The sequence below is a fragment of the Ahaetulla prasina genome, chromosome 11, assembly GCF_028640845.1.
Source record: "Ahaetulla prasina isolate Xishuangbanna chromosome 11, ASM2864084v1, whole genome shotgun sequence".
NCBI lineage: Eukaryota > Metazoa > Chordata > Lepidosauria > Squamata > Colubridae > Ahaetulla > Ahaetulla prasina.
The window spans coordinates 25,913,496-25,932,143 of NC_080549.1; the positions used below are offsets into that span (position 1 = coordinate 25,913,496).

General features: G+C 49.0%; 1 protein-coding gene across 2 annotated transcripts in view; it reads left to right on the forward strand.

The window, feature by feature from the left end:
• EFNB1 (ephrin B1) overlaps window positions 1-18,648 on the forward strand; it is an 80,299-nt gene that overhangs the window by 27,303 nt on the left and 34,348 nt on the right. For both annotated transcript variants that reach the window (XR_009156674.1, XM_058196546.1), the window contains exon 2: window positions 11,951-12,228. Coding sequence is in view for 1 of the 2 variants with exons in the window: in XM_058196546.1 (XP_058052529.1) it covers window positions 11,951-12,228 (278 nt within the window). In the remaining variant the exon portion in view is untranslated. The remainder of the gene's footprint in view (window positions 1-11,950; window positions 12,229-18,648) is intronic.

Here is an 18,648-nt window from a genome sequence, read left to right on the forward strand (position 1 = left end):
ATATTGGCTGTCTTTTGTGGCCCAGGACTGGAAGCATGGCAGGCGCTGCTGGCTTTGGGGCCAGGAGGCTGCCAGCCCAGTCCAGACATGCAGTCTCGTGGCTGAGACTTGAGTGGACTGTCCGGCCACAAGAGGACGTAAGCTTGGTAAAGCTGGCTGGTGGAGACACAACCATACCTCCTGAATTGAAGATGGCTCAACCCATTTCTATTGTATTATTTCTTGCCCTAAGTGGCATTTGGAGGCTGCTGTTTATTGTATATTTTGGGGGCTTCAAGTCACTGTTGGCTCCTGGTGATTCCCTGGACAAATCCCTGCAGTTTTGGGGCAAGTTTTTTAGAAGATGTTGTCCAGCTTAGTTTTTCAGATAGTGTCCAGTTCTCCACGCAGGATATGCTAGGTCAAATGTGTTCAGATACAGATCTTCAGTTCCATCCTTCTTTCTTACTTACATTTCAGGATGTGGTACGGTAATTTATGGCCACTTCTACCAGATTGTTGGAGATTTCTGCCTCAGAAAGAGTATTTACGATGTAAAAAAACGATGGTTGTAGTGAGAATGCTTCTCATGTACTCTGACTACATGAATATTTCATCTGCCAGGAATGAATTTGACCAGTCTGCGTGGAGACACCATTGTAATTAGATGCCAGTCACAGCCCTGTTCAGTTCTAGGCAAACTTGTTCAGTTGTAGAAATACCATCCTGTAAGGCTGCAGGAGGAGGCCTCTGCTGCTCCATGGCCAGAAAGAGGGCAGCCTGGGAGTGACCCCTCCTGCTGGTCAGCTGCAGACAGCGGAGGGCTCTCAGGCATCCCTAGGAAGCCAGGCAAACACTTCCCACCCAAAAGTAGCTGATCAGCTTGCTGGGAGGGTCCAGATTCTTGGCGACCCTCTGCTAATGGCTACAGGAAGCCTAGCTTGCTATGTCGTCCTCGTCCCACTCGGTCGCTTGTGCTCTCAAGTTCTGCTTGAGCCTTTGGGGAGTTTGGTAGTCCAGGCATTTCTGCTTCCTGCGGAGGAGTGGGAAGCAGGGGACCAGAAAGTCCTGGGCCGCTTCATCAGTGAGGATGGAAGGGGAGAGCAGGGCTGCTCCGGTGTGCCCAGAAATCAGCATCGCTGTGTTCCTTGAAATGTGATCCTTGCCGTGGAGAGAAAGCCCTCTACGTCCTCAGTCAGGGCCAGAGAAGGAGCCCCTCCCATGTCCATCGGTCTTGGTCTGGACAGGAGGAGATTGTCTCTCTCTGAGGGCTGAGAGAGAGAAAATGCTGGGAGGGTGGGTCCAAGGGAGGGAGGGTGGGTCTTTGGGATGGTGAAGTGGGGAGGGGGTTTCTGGAAGGCTGCCTTTCTTCCTGCTGTCAAGCATCTCTCCTCTGTCCCGTTCCCCCCCTCCCGGCCGCCCCCAGAGCAGGGAAGGTGGGGGGCTCTTTGGCAGAGCGGATGGGAGCTGCTCTTGGCAGCTCCCAGAGCCTCTTAGCCAACACAGCTCCTGGCCTTGTTGACTCAGCTCGGAGGAGGAATCGGTTTACAGTCCTCACAAGTTCCTCTTTCCCATCAGAAAACACCTCTCCAAACGATGAGGAAACTGGATGCTGCCAGCTGGTGGGAGCCTCTGGAGCAGGGGTGTCAAAACTCAGTTTCATTGTGGGCCACATCAGGGTTGTGTTTGACCTGGAGGGGGGGCATGGCCAGCTCAATGTCACTTGTGTCAGGGGCGCCTGTGATGGCCCGAGCACTCTGCCAGCGAAAGTGGGCTCCTGAGCTTCATTTTTGGCTGCCACGGCCTCCTGCAACCCTCTGCCAGCAAAAATGAAGCTCGGGAGGGCCACATGCGGCCCTCCCGAGCTCCGTTTTCGCTGGCAGAGGGTTGCAGGAGGCCATGGCAGCCAAAAACGGAGCTCAGGAGCCTGTTTTCGCTGGCAGAAGCACCATGGGCCAGTCCTTCGCTGTTTCCAAGGCGGCGGTTCAGGCCAGATCTAAGCATCCTGCGTGTGATGGCCCGAGCGCTCTGCCAGCAAAAATGGGCTCCCGAGCTCCGTTTCTGGCTACGACGGCCTCCTGCAACCCTCTGCCTGTGTTGTAAATCCGTGGCACTCTACAGTTGACTCTTCCTTTGCTTTGTTATAGATGAACCTTTTTACCAGTTTTGCTTTTTATTGTGTGGACTCTTGGAGATGTCCCCCCCGCCCCAAAATGAAGGCTCTGTTAACAGAATAGTAAGAGTTTGTTTGTTTGTTTGTTTGTTTGTTTGTTTGTTTGTTTATTTATTATTTCAATTTTTATACCGCCCTTCTCCCGAAGGACTCAGGGCGATTTACAGCCACATAAAAAGTGATACAAAAATTAAGAACAATTTTAAGAAACTAATTTAAATTGGCCGAAATGCTAAAAATCTACTAAAATCCCATTAAAAACTAATTAAAACTGTTAAAAAACTATTAGGCCAGTCCTGCCCAGTGAAATAAAAGAGTCTTCAGCTCACGCTGGAAGGCCCGGAAGTCAGGGAGTTGGCGCAACGTTGGAGGTAGTTCGTTCCAGAGGGCTGGGGCCCCCACAGAGAAGGCCCTCCCCCTGGGGGTCGCCAGCCAACATTGTCTGGCCGACGGCACCCTGAGGTTGAAAGGGATCTTGGAGATCTTTTATTCCAGGAGTGTCAAACTCAATTTCATTGTGGGCCACATCAGGGCTGTGGTTGACCTCGGTGTGTGTGTATGTGTGTGTGGGTGTGTGTGGGGGACTGGGTAGACGTGGCAGACTGGGTGGGCATGGCCCCCTTGATGCCACTCCCCAAACTGCTGGCTTGTTTTCTCTTCACACCGGGTAGACTGGGCCGAAGCGATGTGGGCCAACCCCTTATAGTTTCCAGGACAGCCCTACGGACCAGATCCAACCATATCATGAACTGGATCCAGCCCACGGGCCTTGAATTTGACACCCCTCTTCTAGTCCAAAACTCTGCTCAAGTAGGAAACCCTACACCATTTCAGACAAATGGCTGTCCAATCTCTTCTTAAAAAGCTCCGATGTTGGAGCACCACCACGTTCCACTGGTTAATTGTTCTTACTGTCAGGAAATTTCTCCTTAGTTCTGGGTTGGTTCTCTCCTTGATTAGTTTCCCATCCGTTGCTTCTTGTCCTGCCTTCAGGTGCTGTGGAAAATAAGTTGACCTCCCTCTTCTCTGGGGCAGCCCCTCAAATATTGGAAGACTGCTATCATGTCATCCCTAGTCCTTCTTTTCATTAAACTAGACATACCTGTTGTTGCATTCATGTAACGTATTCCCTACCTGGTTGTCGGACTTCTAGTTGTGCCTTTCTGTGCAAAGATATTTCATCGCATAGGTCAGATCCTTCCATTCATACATGACCTTATTTTCCTTTTTTATTCACATGTGATTCAGCCAGTCACTCACTCTCAGCCCTAGGAAACAGAGGATGGAAAACATGTTTTCAAATCCTGGCAAGAAACTGCAGGCAATTGTCGAGGCCGTTGCCGGGAGTAAATGATGACTTGAAGAAACAAAAAAAACAAACAAACAATCACAGACATAATCTATACGGTTGCTAGGAGCCAAAATGACTTCATAGCACAGAATCACTCAATCGGTACATATGTGGCTCCTTCTAAACCTATGTATAATCTCTTAGAAAGCTTAGAATGGTCTTTGTGCATGCATGTGTGAGTGAATTCACAAATGGTTCATTGGGAAGAATTGCATCTCCATGGCCAGTTCTTCAACAAAAATTGAGGGTGACCTGTTTGCACATTTTGTGGGACCATCTGCCATGAAAACAGCCTCAACCGACTTGTGTGTTCATTTCATGCAGGAGATAAAAGGTGATTGTTGCATATGTACTTTTTTTTTTGTTAAATATTGTAAAATCTGTATGGTGAAATAGCTGACATGTTCTTCCTGCCTACATCTGTGCTTCACCAGATGGGGGTTACAACCAAACAGTCCCCCACCCACCCACCCTTTTGACGTTTGGGCTAGCCACAGTCCTGCTCCAAGTGAAATAGTAGAAGACACCAAGGGACTGTTGTTGTGTTTCTATGCCTTGTTTGGTGAATTTGTACAACCCTTGCAGTGGAGGAGGCTTAGGGAGTGATGGAATAGCAAAATTCTGCTCTTCGTCTTAGCAACTGGGCTTTGTGCAAATTACTCCTCACGTAATCAGAAAAAAAACAAGAGGAGAGTAAATATGGCAATTACCGAAACAAAAGACAGGTGGAGATTGACAAACCCACTTAAAAGAGGGGAAATGATATTTTCATTCTAGTAGAAGGAACAAAGGAAAATGCAGCTGAAAAGAATTTAAACTTTATTCTTATACAGGTAGTCCTTGACTTATGACCACAATTGAGCCCAAGATTTCTGTTGTTAAGTGAGATATTTGTTAAGTGAATTTCCCCCCATTTTATGACTTTTCTTGTCACAATTGTTAAGTGAATCACTGAAGTTGTTAAGTGAATCTGGTTTCCCTCATTGACTTTGCTTGTTAAAAGGTTACCAAAGGGGATCGCATGGCCCCGGGACACTGCAACCGTCATAATTAGGAGCCAGTGGTCAAGCAACTGAATTTTAATCATGTGACCATGGAGATGCTGCAGTGGTTGTAAGCATGAAAAGTGGTCATAAATCCCCTTTTCAGTGCCACTGTAACTTCAAACGGTTGCTAAGCAAACTGTCGTAAGTCAAGGATTGCCTGTATGTGCTTGGTCAGAACAAGAACAGGAGGGAAATCAACAGCCTAGAGCAGCGGTCTCCAACCTTGGCAATTTTAAGCCTGGAGGGGAATTCTAGGAGTCGAAGTCCTCCAGGCTTAAAGTTGCCAAGGTTGGAGACCCCTGATATAGATGACCGGACCCTTCCTAGTTGCACTGGGGTGGGGGTGGGGAGACGGGGAGCAGCAGGGGCTGTGCTGATTGGGAAAGAGAAGTTGTGATACAGCAACCTGGGCAAGGGGAGAGTTGCATCTCCCCAGGGTTTCCAGGAAGCCGAGGGTGGGAGAGGCCCCCTTCCGGCACAGGAGTTGCTGTGGGCAGATTTCCCACTCCTGCGGAGCTTCCCAAAGTGGGTCGGAGAGCTGGACTGCTGTTCTAAGATCAGCCATTGACATGGTGATGTCAGGAGTTGGCTTCCGTAAATTGCCTCACCTGGCTGATCTTGTCCTGCTGGGCTTGGCCAGTGGGCAGATCCAAGGCTGGGGTGGGGCGAGAAGAGAGTGTTGGAGAGCGCTTCAGGGCCAGGCATTGGGGGGGGGGCACTTCTTCCCGCTGCTAAGAAACTGCCAGATGTGGCCGTGAATTGGAGATGAGGCTCGGCTGAAGAAACTCTGGCTGGCTTGTGGTTTATCCTCTAATTTTTCCTGCCTGTCCATTTTAACAGGGTTGTGTAAAGCATCCTCAAGTCTTATGCAATGAAATGGAATCACGGCATCCCCTCTAACTTCTTCTTTGTCTACGGATGCCGCCCAGAGTTCGCCTTTCTTTCCTCTTTTGTGCTTGGGAATTCTTTTGAGGACCCTTTCAAAAGGCAGCGCATGACCCCCCCCCCTCTCTTTCTCCGGAGAGCCCAAGGGGAGGGAGGCTGGCACCAGGCACCGGGGCTCTTTGGCACTTGGCTCTTCCAGGGCAGCTGCTTTGCGGCTCTCAGGCTAGACCAAGCCAGCGTCCTAGAGAGAGGGACAAAGAGACACACACACACACACACACAAAAACCCCACACCCCTCTGTGTACATACACATCGTCCTATTCCCTTTCAACGTAAGCAACTTTGTATAGAGATTAGAAAAGAAGTAAAAAATAGTAAACCAAATGAATAATAATAGTGAATTCTAGTCCTGCCTTAAGCATGAAAGCCGGCTGGGTGACTTTGGGCCAGTCTGTCTCTCTCAGGCCAACCCACCTCACAGGGCTGTTGTTGTGAGGAAAACTGGAGGAGGAAGGAGGATTAGGTATGTTTGCCGCCTTGAGTTACTTACAGAGTCATAAAGGGATTAAAAAAAAAACAAAATTAAAAGCTTGAGTGAACATAAATGCTATACCTATCTAGTAGAAGTGGTCCTTGCTTACTGACCGCTCATTCAGCCTGTTCTCGAACTTGTGGCCATAACAGTTCCAGTTAGCTGATCACAATTTGGGCACTTGCCAACCCGCTCACATTTACAATGGTCATGACATGACATGGTCATGTGATTGCCACAACTGGCTTCCAACCAACAGTCCGGGGAGGAAGGGGAACCTGGCAGGAAGTCACTAGTCCCAGTCTTGTGGCACCTCACTTAAGGACTCTGCTGCTTAGCAACAGTTACCAACCCCTGTTGCAGTCGGTATGTGAAGACTATCTGTAATATCATCCATGATATGGTTGGACCTGAGAGGACAGGCGTCCTGGGTCCATTACTGCAACCTGGCTGGATAGAGAAAAGGGCATCACACTTATAGAGACTGGGCTGTTGTCGGTCCCAGAGCAGGGAGGCAGTATTTATTTCATTTAGCGAGAAAATAGCATTTACCGTATTTTTCGGAGACGCCCCGGAATATAAGACATAGCTTAGTTTTCAGGGAGGAAAATAGGGGGGGAAAAATCTGCCTACCAGGTATTCATCTGGCTAGCGTCCTTAGTCTGGTCAGCTTCAGCATATTAGTTTGCTGGTTTTTTATCCCCTGCTTGGTGATAAAAAAACAGCTTCTAAGGCACAGCTGAGAGGAAGCAGCAATGAGAAAAGCAGGCAAAGCATGGGGAGATTGCTTCATTCGGCTAGCACCTAGTTAGGGCTGAAAACAGGCTTCTAAAGAACAGCTGAGAGTCGGAGCATGGAGATTGCTTCACTACTAGCACCTCCTTAAAGCACATCTGAGAGTTGAGGGAGCAGGCAAAGCCAGGAAGATCGCTTCATTCGTTAGTGCCTTGTTAGGGCTGAAAAAAAAAGCTTTGAAAAAGCTACATTCAGAGTATAAGACGCACCCAAATTTTCAGCCTCTTTTAGGGGGGGAAAAGGTGCGCCTTATACTCCAAAAAATACGGTATGCTTTTATACTGCCCCATAGAGATTTATGGCTCTTTCCGGATGGTTTACAATATTGCCTCCAACAATCTGGGTCCTCATTTTCCGACTTCGGGAGGACAGAAGTTTGAGTCAAACTTGAGCCCTGTTGTGATCGAACTTCTGGCTGTGGGCAGAGGGCTCGTTTGTGGCTTGCTTATCACATGCCGCAGTCTTACTGTTGAAGGGACTGGGTGGCTGCTGGTGGGGGGATACTGCAGGGGGTCTCTTCCCCAGTGTCCGTCCTTGGGAGGTGGGCCTGGAGAGGAGGGGAGCCACAGGCTCAAGCCCTGCCCAAAGAAGAGAGGGCGGCTCGGGGTGCAGGTGGGCCAGTGTTTCTGCCAGCCGAATTGTGCTCTCCCCGCAGCGGGTGGGTCCTCAGAGGAGCAGGGAAGTTGTGAGGAGAATAGTGGAGAGGGGTTGCTCTGGTCGCTTCTGTTTTGAAGACTGCAGTGCTCGGCTATGGATCAGGGCTGGTTCTCCGTGGATTATCTTTCCCAGTGGATTGTGCCCACGGAAGGGGGAAGGGGGAAGGGGGAAGTTAGTGCATTGGGGGGAGGGGGCAGTTGGCCTCCTATGGAGCAGCCATAAGCTCTTGTTTTAGTTGAGCATCTGGCTCTGTCGAGGGCCTCCCTCGTTTGGATGGAGGTGGCAGCAAAATCGGGAAACTCACATGAGGCCTTGGGGCCCCGCTGCCTTGCAAGCCCGCCCTGCCCCTGCCGTGTCCTTAGTTCTAGGGGCAGACGGCCTAACCTAACCCCTACCAGCCGGCATTCCTATTGTCCATGTTTGATGAAGTGCTGGCTGAGAGTCACCCAGGTGCCCATTTCTGTGGCAGAGCAAGAGAAAGTAGAAGCGATTCTGGGCAGCGCTGTTATGGCGTGATGCCCTCAAATTCTAGGGTCTGCTCTACTAAGAAAGGTTAATTCTGACTAATTGGGAGCTTTCAGAATTTACCTGGATCTGCGGAGTTTATTCTGCTGCTGCTCTTTTTACTCTTGTGCATGATTTATGCCAGTTACACTAGTCTTGGGGAGTGGCAAGTAACTATGCAGAATACTGGAGCTCCACACCCAGGCCTTGGAAGATGTCATTAACTCTCTCTCTCTCTTTCTCTCCCACACACAAATGCACACCTGTCTCATTTACCTGCTTACGCATTTCAGTGTTCTCCCCTGACTTTCCATCTTCCCCCGCTTCCATGTTCCATACATTCATACGTTCAGGGTGCACCAAAAGTCAGGCCCCCTAGAGAACATACGATACGAATGACATTAAATGCTCAAATTGGTCGCCGTTTTCTTCCAAACCCTTCCTTACTCCCAAGTACAGTCATGTTTTCTCTCAAAATGTTAAAATTAATAAAACGTTGGGGCCTGATTGGTGGTACCCCCTGCAGTCAACCATCAATCGATCAAATCCCTCCTTAGGCATGAAGCCAGCAAGATGACCTTGGGCCAGTCACTCCTCTCAGCCCTGAAAAGGAGGAGGCAGGAGAAGCCCCTTCTGAAAAATGCCGCACTGGTCCAGGCAGTTGTCAGGAATCAAGGCTGACACAAAGGTGCGTGGGCACGTGCATGCGCGCGCACACAGACACACACAGCCCTGTTTAAAACTGGGCCTTCTAAATAGACCTTCCCCCCCTCCTGACTCTTTCCTTAAACTCTCTAGAGCAGAGTTCCCCAACCTCTCCTGGTTGGTGGCCCGGAGCGGGGAGGGAGGGGAGAAAGAGGGAATGATTTTGTCAGAGGGGCAAGCGCATGTGCACGTGAATGCATGCACACAGGTTTGTGCGAGGGGGTCCACAAGTGCCCACGATGACACTCGCACAGCTGGGGCTGCGAGCACCTGCAACGAGGTTTGTGCAGGTGGGGTCGCGAGCACCCGTGATGACACTCTTGAGTGGGGCTGCAAGCACCCAGGATGATACTCTCGCATGAGTGGGACCGTGAGCACATGCGATGACGCTCATGGGAGCACACCAGCTGGCTACTCGCGAGGCCCGGTGGCAATTAGCCCAGGGTCCAGTAGTGGACCATGGCCCACAAGTTGCGGTCCCCTGCTCTAGAACATGACTGGCTCAGGAATTCTGGGAGTTGAAGTTGGATGGATTGCAAAAGGGCCATAGTTCTCCACGCTTGCTCTAGAACAGGGGTGTCAAACTCAAGGCCCATGGGCTGGATCCGTTCTGTGGGGTGCTTAGATCTGGCCTGAAAGCTGCCTTGGAAACAGCGAAGGACTGGCCCACGGTGCTTCTGCCAGTGAAAACAGGCTCCTGAGCTCCGTTTTCGGCTGCCACGGCCTCCTGCGACTCTCTGCCAAGTAAAAACGGAACTTGGGAGGGCCGCACGCGGCCCTCCTGAGCTCCATTTTCACTGGCAGAGGGTCGCAGGAGGCCATCACAGCCGAAATGGAGCTCGGGAGCCCATTTTCACTGGCAGAGCGCTTGGGCCACCACAGGGCCCCCTGACACGAGTGAACTTGAGCTGGCCATGCCCACCCCGGTCCCCCAAGGTCAAACACAATCCTGATGCGATCCTCAATGAAATTGAGTTTGACACCCCTGCTCTAGAGAGTTGGGGCCAAGAGGTGATCCCCAGCCCTTCCGAAAGGCAAAGAAGGCCTTCCCAGTTAGCAGCCATGGATGCTTTGGGCCTGGGAGGGGCCAGGAGCAGTTGGTACCCAATGCAGATTTGGCACCACAGGTGTTGGGCCACCCAAATGTGTTATTAGTTAGCAGCCACGTGGCCTCGTGTTGTATCAGCTGAAGCTCTTGGACACCCCCCCCCCAGGGTTTCTTCGTTCCTGGTTTTGCTTAGGATTTGGGCAGCCCCGTTTTCATGACAAGACAATCACATGAGAGTTGTGGGGGTAAAGGAGGCAGGTTGGTGGGGTATCTGGTGTGCAGCAGTTTGTGTTGACCCGTTTCTCTCTTCAGAGGCCATTGAGGCCTCATTAGTATTTCAAGATCATGATTCTTAGTCTACGTTTGTTCATCGATACCTTTAGAAAGAAAACATAAACTTTCTCAGGGGAAAATTAGAATGAAATGGATTTTTCAAATTAAATGTTAGTGTTCTGGTGCAAAATAAATGCTGCATTCACCAGTTCTATTCTTGTAAATATTCTAGGTTGAGAAACATAAACAGACAAAGAAAGAAAGAAAGAAATGCACTTGAAATGAAAAAAAGTATATATGGGAAAGAGGCCTGGCACTTTGGCAGGGAAATGGGCTGCTCTTGGCAGATTCCATGGTGCAATTTAGCTGGGAGAAGCCCTGTGGGGGGAGCCCCGACTTGCTCGCTCCGGCTGGGCCAGAAGCTCAGCTTGCAAATTTTGGAGTGAGCTACAGTCGGCTGGAAGGGAGGAGACCTTGCAGGAGTTGCGTTTGGCCTCCAGCTTTGGCCTCAACAGGCCACCAGCAGTGTTCCATAGGCCCTGCCAGGTAGGCCAGGATAGTGTGGTGTCCACGTGGACATCTAAGATATGGGGCCAGAAGGAGGCTCAGAAGGTCAGTTCCCAGAATTTTGTGAAAGGACAAACAGTTCAGCATTTGTGCAGCAAGAAGGAAGGCAGCTGGTTTGGAATAACTCCTGATGGAAGAGAAACAGCTGATCTCCTTTCTTTGTCTTGGGGAGAGCAGCCCTGAACTGACCCCTTGTGCAAGGGCAAGAGGGAGAGGCTTGTCCAGAGTGGGCACCAAGATGCCCACGCACCGCCACGAGAGAAGTTTCTCAGAGCATCCCTTTGGTGTTGGTCCTGGCCAGCAGTGGCTGTGCAGCCTTCACCTGGTCAGTGGCCGAATTATGTGCCCTTCACCTCCACACACGCGTCCCCCCTTCCTTGCCCACTCCAGTCGCATTGGCCAATGCTGGTCAGGCCTGCAGTCCTCTGGTTGCCTTCTGTGAATGAAAGGCACCCCCGACTCCCTCGGACTTCTGTGCTGCCTTTTGTCAGGTTGCCAGCTCTCGCTTCTTTTCAGGATGGTTCCATCATCCTATTGTTGTGCATTGTAAGGGGGAGCTGTGTTTCCCTTCCCCTCCCCCCATTTAAGCCCTACCATGGTGGGGCTGAGAGCCTTCTCCGCTCTCTTCTTAAAATGCTTTCCCCTTTCAACCTATTTGACTCTTCTCCGGCCCTTAGATAGAAAAAGTTAGCAACTTCAAATAATGCACCTTCCTTAACTCTCCAAAATAAAAGTTAACATATCAGAGTTGGAGTCCTTGAAAATTAAAGGAGTCAAAAATGCCCCTTTTCACTCAAGAGCATCTCCCTTAGAAAGGAGGTTAGGCATCGGGACAGGTGATTTCATCCCCTCTCAAGCACCTGGAAGGGGATGACGGCTTACGGTTTTCATCCTAAGTTGTCATTCCCGGGCGGAAAAGAACCAGGTGGTGATGCAGATATGGAGTCTCCATTAAAGATTTGTTGATGGACAGAACTGTGAGACGAGCATCTGTCTTCAACCAGTCTTTAATGGGACTGGACTCTCAGCTGAGCTTTTACTTTTTCCAAACATGCCGAATTAAGGGGATGCAAGCCATTTTGGTTTAGCGGTTAAGGCACCAGGCTAGAGAGCTGGAGATGGTGATAGCCATTCTCTCTGTCTCTTAGCCCGGCCTACCTCACAGGTTTGTTGTTGTTGGGGGGGAAATAGGAGGAGGAAGTTGTGTTGAGTATGTTCACTACCTTGAGTTATTTGTAAAATTCATAATGGTGGGATACAAATAAATAAATAAAAATGCAGCACTTGGGAGTACAAATATAGTTCTTTGAAGCAGCCCCTGCTTTGATCCTCTCTCCTTGTGCAGGTATTTGCTGAATGTAACAAATACAGTTACATGTTATGTGAAGCGCAGCTCATTCCGTTCTGATTTTCTTTTTCTTCCGTTTTTTGCAGGTTCATGTCTGGCACAGGGCTGGTGATTTACCCAGAAATTGGGGACAAGCTGGACATAATCTGTCCAAAGGCAGAGCCATCCAAACCGTATGAATATTACAAACTGTACCTAGTGAAACGGGACCAAGCAGAGTTCTGCAGCACCATCATGGACCCAAATGTGTTGGTGACCTGCAACAGGCCTGAGCTGGAAATCCGCTTCACCATCAAATTTCAGGAGTTCAGCCCCAACTATATGGGCTTGGAATTCAAAAGATACCAGGATTACTTTATCACATGTGAGTGCCCCCCCTCCCCCAAAGTCTTCCTCTCCCTTGGTGTTAACTTTCTCTCCCAGACTCCTGTGGAGAATCTCACAATCACAATCCTCTAAACTCCGCTGAAGACGTTACCTGTGCTGGTAACGAAACGTTTGGAAACCAACCCACAAGCTCGGAGGACGAACCTTCACCCTCCTTTCACAGTCTTTCTCTTCCCCTCCTCTCTCTCCCTCCCACTTCCCTTTCTCCCCCCCCCCACCACCCACCACCCCATTTCCACCCAGGAACCTCTTTCCATAGGAGAGACACCGCATTGTTCAGTTGCAATTTGTTAAATGCTCTGTGGAGCCATCTTGTTACCTGTGGCTCTTTTGAAAAATTCTGAATTGGAAATACAAGGGGAAGGGGAAAGATTCCTCAGCTGCCTGATTCTCCGTGCACTCCCTGCGGGCGAGCCGAGCGGGCTGCTGGCCGAGCACAGGGGTAACGTTTGCCTGGGCAGATGTCACATCTAAGAGCAGGAGCCAGTGGAAGTCCGGAAAAGGGTTCTGGATTTGCTATGTTAAAGCCTCGGGAAAGCGTCTGAAGGGAGAACAGGAAATAAAGTCAAGAGTGCTGGGAGCGTTTCTCAGGATTTTGATCCAGAGATTGAAACCAAAGCAAGTGTCCGGTTAGAAGTCCTCTCCACACACCATTGGTGGTGGCTTCGGTGGCCCCCATAGTGCTTCTCCCAACCTCTGTCCCGTTTTAACTGTAGCTACACAGCATTTGGGGTTCTTCGGGAGAATCCAGCGGCTTGTTGATTTGCACATCCCTTGGAAGGGCTTTTTTTGAGTCTGGGAGGGCCTAGACTACCAAGGTGTTTTGGTGAAAAACCAGCCCAGAGATTTCAGAGCTGCAGAGAGTCACTGGCATGGAATATACTGCTTGCGCCTCCTTTTGGGCACCTGTTCAATGCCTCTCCATGGCTGAGGGGGACCACCCTGTTCAGGACCACCTTTTTAGCTCCATAGCAGTCTCTGCCCCCCATCCCCCCCAGAGATTGTCCTTCTTCCCCATCTTTCCACATCAAGAGTGTTTTGTGGAAGACACGAGGAAGAGCTGCAGGCCAGGACAATCAGTGTGTAAAAATAGTATGGGTAGCCCTTGACTTACAACCCCAAAATTTCTGTTGGTAAGTGAGAAATTTATTAAGTGCCCCATTTTATGGCTTTTCTTGCCTCAGTTGTTAAGTGAATCACTGCTGTTGTTAATCTAGTAACCTCGTTGTTAAGCGAATCTGGTTTCCCCATTGACTTTGCTTGTCAGAAGGTTGCAAAACATCAGGGATGAAATGTTCCCGGTTCGGACCGGATCACTCAGTCCGGTAGCGATGGCGGTGGGTGGTTCGGAGAACCGATAGCTAAAATCCCTGCCCTCCCACCGCCCATGCCCAGCTGAGCTGCGCGATCATCAGAGGTGTTTTTTTTTTACTTTAAAAAGCATTTTTTCTTCGGCTGAAAAAATGCTTTTAAAAGTAAAAAAAAAAGCCTCTGATGATCGCGTGGCTCAGCTGGGATCGTCAGAACCCTTTAAAAGCATTTTCTCTGCAATCTCTTCGGCCAAAGAGGTTGTTAAAAAAAATAATAATTAAAAGCTCCTCTGGCGATCCCAGCTGAGTTGCCTGATCGCCAGAACCTTTTAAAAGCATTTTTTTACAACCACTTCGGTAGAAGAGGTTGTAGAAAAAATGCTTTTAAAAGTTAAAAAAAAAAGTTGGCCACGCCCACCCAGTCACATTACCCCCACCAAGCCACGCCCACAGAACCGGTAGTTACAAATTTTAAATTCCACCCCCGGATCACATGATCCCGAGACACTGCAACCATCATAAATATGATTCAGTTGTCAAGGGTCAGAATTTTGATCATGTGACCACGGGAATTTCACAAAGTGTGAAAAACTGTCCTAAGTCTCTTTTTTCAGTGCCATTGTAACTTTGAATGGTCACTAAATGAACTTTTGTAAGTCAGGGACTGCTTGTATCTCCATCCACAGAGGGAGAAGAGCAAGATGAGTCTTTCAGAAGGACCCTCCCTGGTTTTCCAGAGAGTAAGGGGAGAAACCCTTCCAGTCTTGGCGAGATTCAGTAAATAAAGATAAGAGTTAGTACTCATACTGTAGTTATGCCTCATGCCTGGACTACCTCAAAGGACTAACGTAACTATTTGTGGGGCCCCTTTTGCTTATACTCCGTGGCTCAGACTGCTAATGCAGTCTGTTATTAACAGCAGCTGCCTGCAATTACTGCAGGTTCAAGCCCCACCAGGCCCAAGGTTGACTCAGCCTTCCATCCTTTATAAGGTAGGTAAAATGAGGACCCAGATTGTTGTGGGCAAAAAGTTGACTTTGTATATAAATATACAAATAGGATGAGACTATTGCTTAACACAGTGTAAGCCGCCCTGAGTCTTCGGAGAAGGGAGGGATATAAATGTAAATAAATAAATAATAATAAAAAAAAGATACACTATTATCAATTAAAATAATGTAACAGTAACAGGTACTAGTTCAATCTATAGATCAGGGGTCTCCAACCTTGGCAACTTTAAGCTTGGAGGACTTCAACTCCCAGAATTCCCCAGCCAGCTTTGCTGGCTGGGGAATTCTGGGAGTTGAAGTCCTCCAAACTTAAAGTTACCAAGGTTGGAGACCCCTGATCTATAGTCAAAGTAAGTAAATCGATCCTCGGAGCAGGACGGCCACTTTTGCCTCCTGCAGGCTCCCAACTTCTCTTTCTAACGTCCTATTTGTGTTATTTGTCAAGTGCTGAAGGGCCTCGTTGTCGGTGGGGGATGCAGCCTGAAAAGGAGGCACTGATCGATGGGCTCTCCTGTGGCTGACATCAGGAGGGCCTCTAATGATGTGGCAAGACGGATCCTTTTAGGCCCAGTCTTTGTTCAGCCCTTGGCATCGAGGGCCTGTTCACAGGACAGGCAACATCCGGTCCTACTTAGTCTTCCTCCCAATGAACGTCTCTCATTTCACTGATTTGGGAGAAGGGAATTGTTTGGTTTCTGCTACATCTGCTTTCTATATAGCCACGGAGGACGCATGGAATGTTTCTAGCTGGGGCTCTGGATGCCAGCAGGATTTCTTTCCTATTGTCTTCTGGGCCTGCCCTGTCTAGATGGTTCCAGAATGCCAGTGTGGCTTTGGGCTTCGTTTCCACCCTCCACTTCACTAAATGGACATATGCTGATGTGCTTGTTGGGCTTTAATTTCTGTTTGAAGAGTCGAAAACGGCAAGACGGTGAAGAATGACCACGTACAGTTTTTAGATACAGTAATTACAGACTTGGACCTGAATTTCCTTCCAGGCTGTCCCTTGGTCCCACGGTGAACTGAAAGGGGTGGAAGGAAATTGAAAGCAGATGCCTGTTTGGCCCATTCAACAGAGGCTTCCACCAGCTCCTCTGATTCAGAGAGCTATGATTTTCCGCTCTATGAAGTCTTCAATTCTTGGTCTCTAAAAGGAAAGGTTCCTTTGCTGCCATCTTGGCCCAGTTAAAAGAGCTTCTGGAATATCAGAGGAGTCACTGAGGCACGTGAGCGGAGAGCAGGACAACAGGTTGGCAGAACCAGAAAGGGGGAAAAGAGGTGAAGACGTGTGACGAGAACTGCTCTAGTTTGGATGGAGTTGACCATCAATTCGTAGGGAAGGGAATAGGTTTTTCAACATATTTCATATTAATGCTCAGGTTTGTTGTTCCGTGTTGCATTTCTCTTTTGATAGGAAGGAGTTTCCAAGTCTTTCCTGAACTGGACTTTGGCGGCCTGAAGCTCAGGTCAAATAAGACGGAAGGGTTTTGATGGGGGGGGGGAAGCAGCACTCAGGGTACCTATTTCAGATGATCATGAGGTTATGAAGCATAAAGGTTGGAAGAGTCCTTGCTTTTGAAATATACATTGATTGGGCTTTTTTTTTTTTTGGTCTTCTGATACAATTCTGAACAATTCTGTCTATACTTCTACATGTCAGCTCATCAGATTGAAGACAGTTGTCATGTGTTCCCCACAATCTTCTCCAGACAGAACACATATAGCAACTTATTCCTTGTGTGTTTTTCCTTCCTTAATTGTCTGGGTTCCTTTTTTTCTGGACACAATCCAGATGTCAGAAATGGTGTAGGGTCTCCTGCTTGGGCGGGGGGTTGGACTAGATGACCTACAAGGTCCCGTCCAACTCAATCTGTTATATCTGTTAGATATCCATAATGGAATACAATATATGAGGTGTGCTCTGGGCAAAGCAGACTAGGGAGAACCAAGGATTTCTCTTAATCTCAATACAGGTAGTCTTCCAGATATGACTGTTCACTTAATGGCCATTGAAAGTTACGACAGAGTCCCCACCCCCCCAAAAAACCCCACCCCTATATACAATCACATTTCAAAGTTACAGGTCAAGCACAAGAAACCATAAACCACGGTTGTTTAAATGAGTACAAGATTATTCCACACTGTCACAAGAATCTAAACTATTAACGCTTAAATCAAATGAAGAGTAGGTAAGAATCCGTGGAATTCAAGGTGGGCTGGACTCAGATCCCTTGTGGGCACGAAGAGACTCCAAAGGGTTGTGGGGGGGATGCACTTGACCCCTTCCTCAGCACGATCATCTCCTCCATAGTGGCGGCTGCACCAGCCCCTTTTCCCCAAAGCCTGCAGCGGGTTGGGGCAGAGGCCCAACCCACAAGTGTGGCTTCCTTCTTCTGCAAAAGGTTCCCCGTGGATGGATGGCTGAGCTTCCTCCTTGGCATTTCCAAGTACAGGGACTTCTTTGGCAGCTGCTTTGAACGTGGCTGGCGCCGGGCTGGGCTCTTTTTCAAGCTTTTTGCTGCTTGTTTGCCTCCTTCACAGACCCAGCTAGGTGGGGCCTCCCGGGGCCTTTCCCGTCCAGGTGGTACTCCATGTTCCGCTTAACGACTCGCATGTTCATTTAACAGCCACATCAGGAAGAACAGGGTGGAGGGTCATTAAGCGAGGCTGTCTCACTTAAAGGCCGTCACCCCTTGCGACCGTAATGGGCAGGCTTCTAGGTCAAGGACTGCCTGTACTACATTTTAGTTGATGTGTTTCATTTTTTTGCATCACGCTGTTGGGGTGTCTGGGATAACTCGCCACAGCCAACTCGCTGCGGGACAATTCAATATTAGACTAATTGTTTCATTGAGTTACTTTCATTATATTGGTGACCATGTCTTGGTCGTAATTATTGTAACTCTTGTATCTCTGGATTGACTTTCTTTTATTGAGCATGTTTCTGTTGAAATTAATTTAACTGTTGTATTTGTTGTATTGTCCTGTGACATATTGGCTGTGGTGAGTTGTCCCATTCTACACTGCTGGGTCATCTTCGCTTGCGATCCTCTGACCCCCCCCCCCCCCCCCCCCCCCCCCGGTTCCTTTCCTGTGAAGAGCTGCATGCTCTCGACAGGATTCGTCTTGTTATCCGGAAGGGCAAATCCCAGGAGCTTCAGCCAACTTTGGCCAATGCGAAGAGTTTTTTGATGGAGCAAGCTGGAGAATCGCAGGCTTCCCACCTCACTGGGGTCTTCTATGGCATTTTACCAGTTAGGGTAAAATAAAACCAGCACAACTGGATAATGATAGTAGACTTCCATTTTCTCCATTCTAGTAAACATTTTTTTAGGTTAGAGCAACGTGTTACTTGTGGTTTGGAGTTGCTGGAACCATGAACAATAAATATTCCTAATAATAAAGCACAATTAAAAAGATGGGGAAGAAGGGAGCAGGATGTGTAGGGGTGGCATTGGGGGGGGTCTTAGTCTGTCAGGCACCTCCAGAATGATGCACCCCCATTGGGGCAGCAGGGCAGCTGGAAGAGCCGGGTCTTCAGACCTTTCCAGAAGGCCAAAAGGGTGGGGGCAGATCCCACCTTGAGGAGGTAAGACGTTCCAGAGTGTGGGACTCACAGCACAGAAGGTTCTTCTCCTGGACCCACCAACCAGAATTCCTTTGCTGACGGGATCCGTAGCATGCCCCTTCTGCTGGTACAGGTGGGACAAACCACATGGGTCCGATCCTGTCCAGAGTCTGGGCCACCCTTTGACTCTAGGAGGTTACCAAAGCTTCAGCAGGGCTGTGTAGTGAAGACCCCAGGATATCCCCCAGTTCCTTGCTTGGTAGTTCAAAGTAGTCAAAATAGTGAGATCTGAGGTGATGGGCGTTAGAAAAGCTAAGCTGTGATCTAAGCCTTTTGTAATGTCTAATTGACACAGGGATATATCAAGCTATTGGGGCTCCCATTGCCCAACTGCAGCCACCATCTTGATCCCCCCTCCCCCAAGCAGAGGCTGCTGCTAGTGAGAGTATTTGTAGCTCAGGGTTGAAACGAGGGGTCCTTGGTGGTCTCTGAGCTCGCTTGTTTTCTTG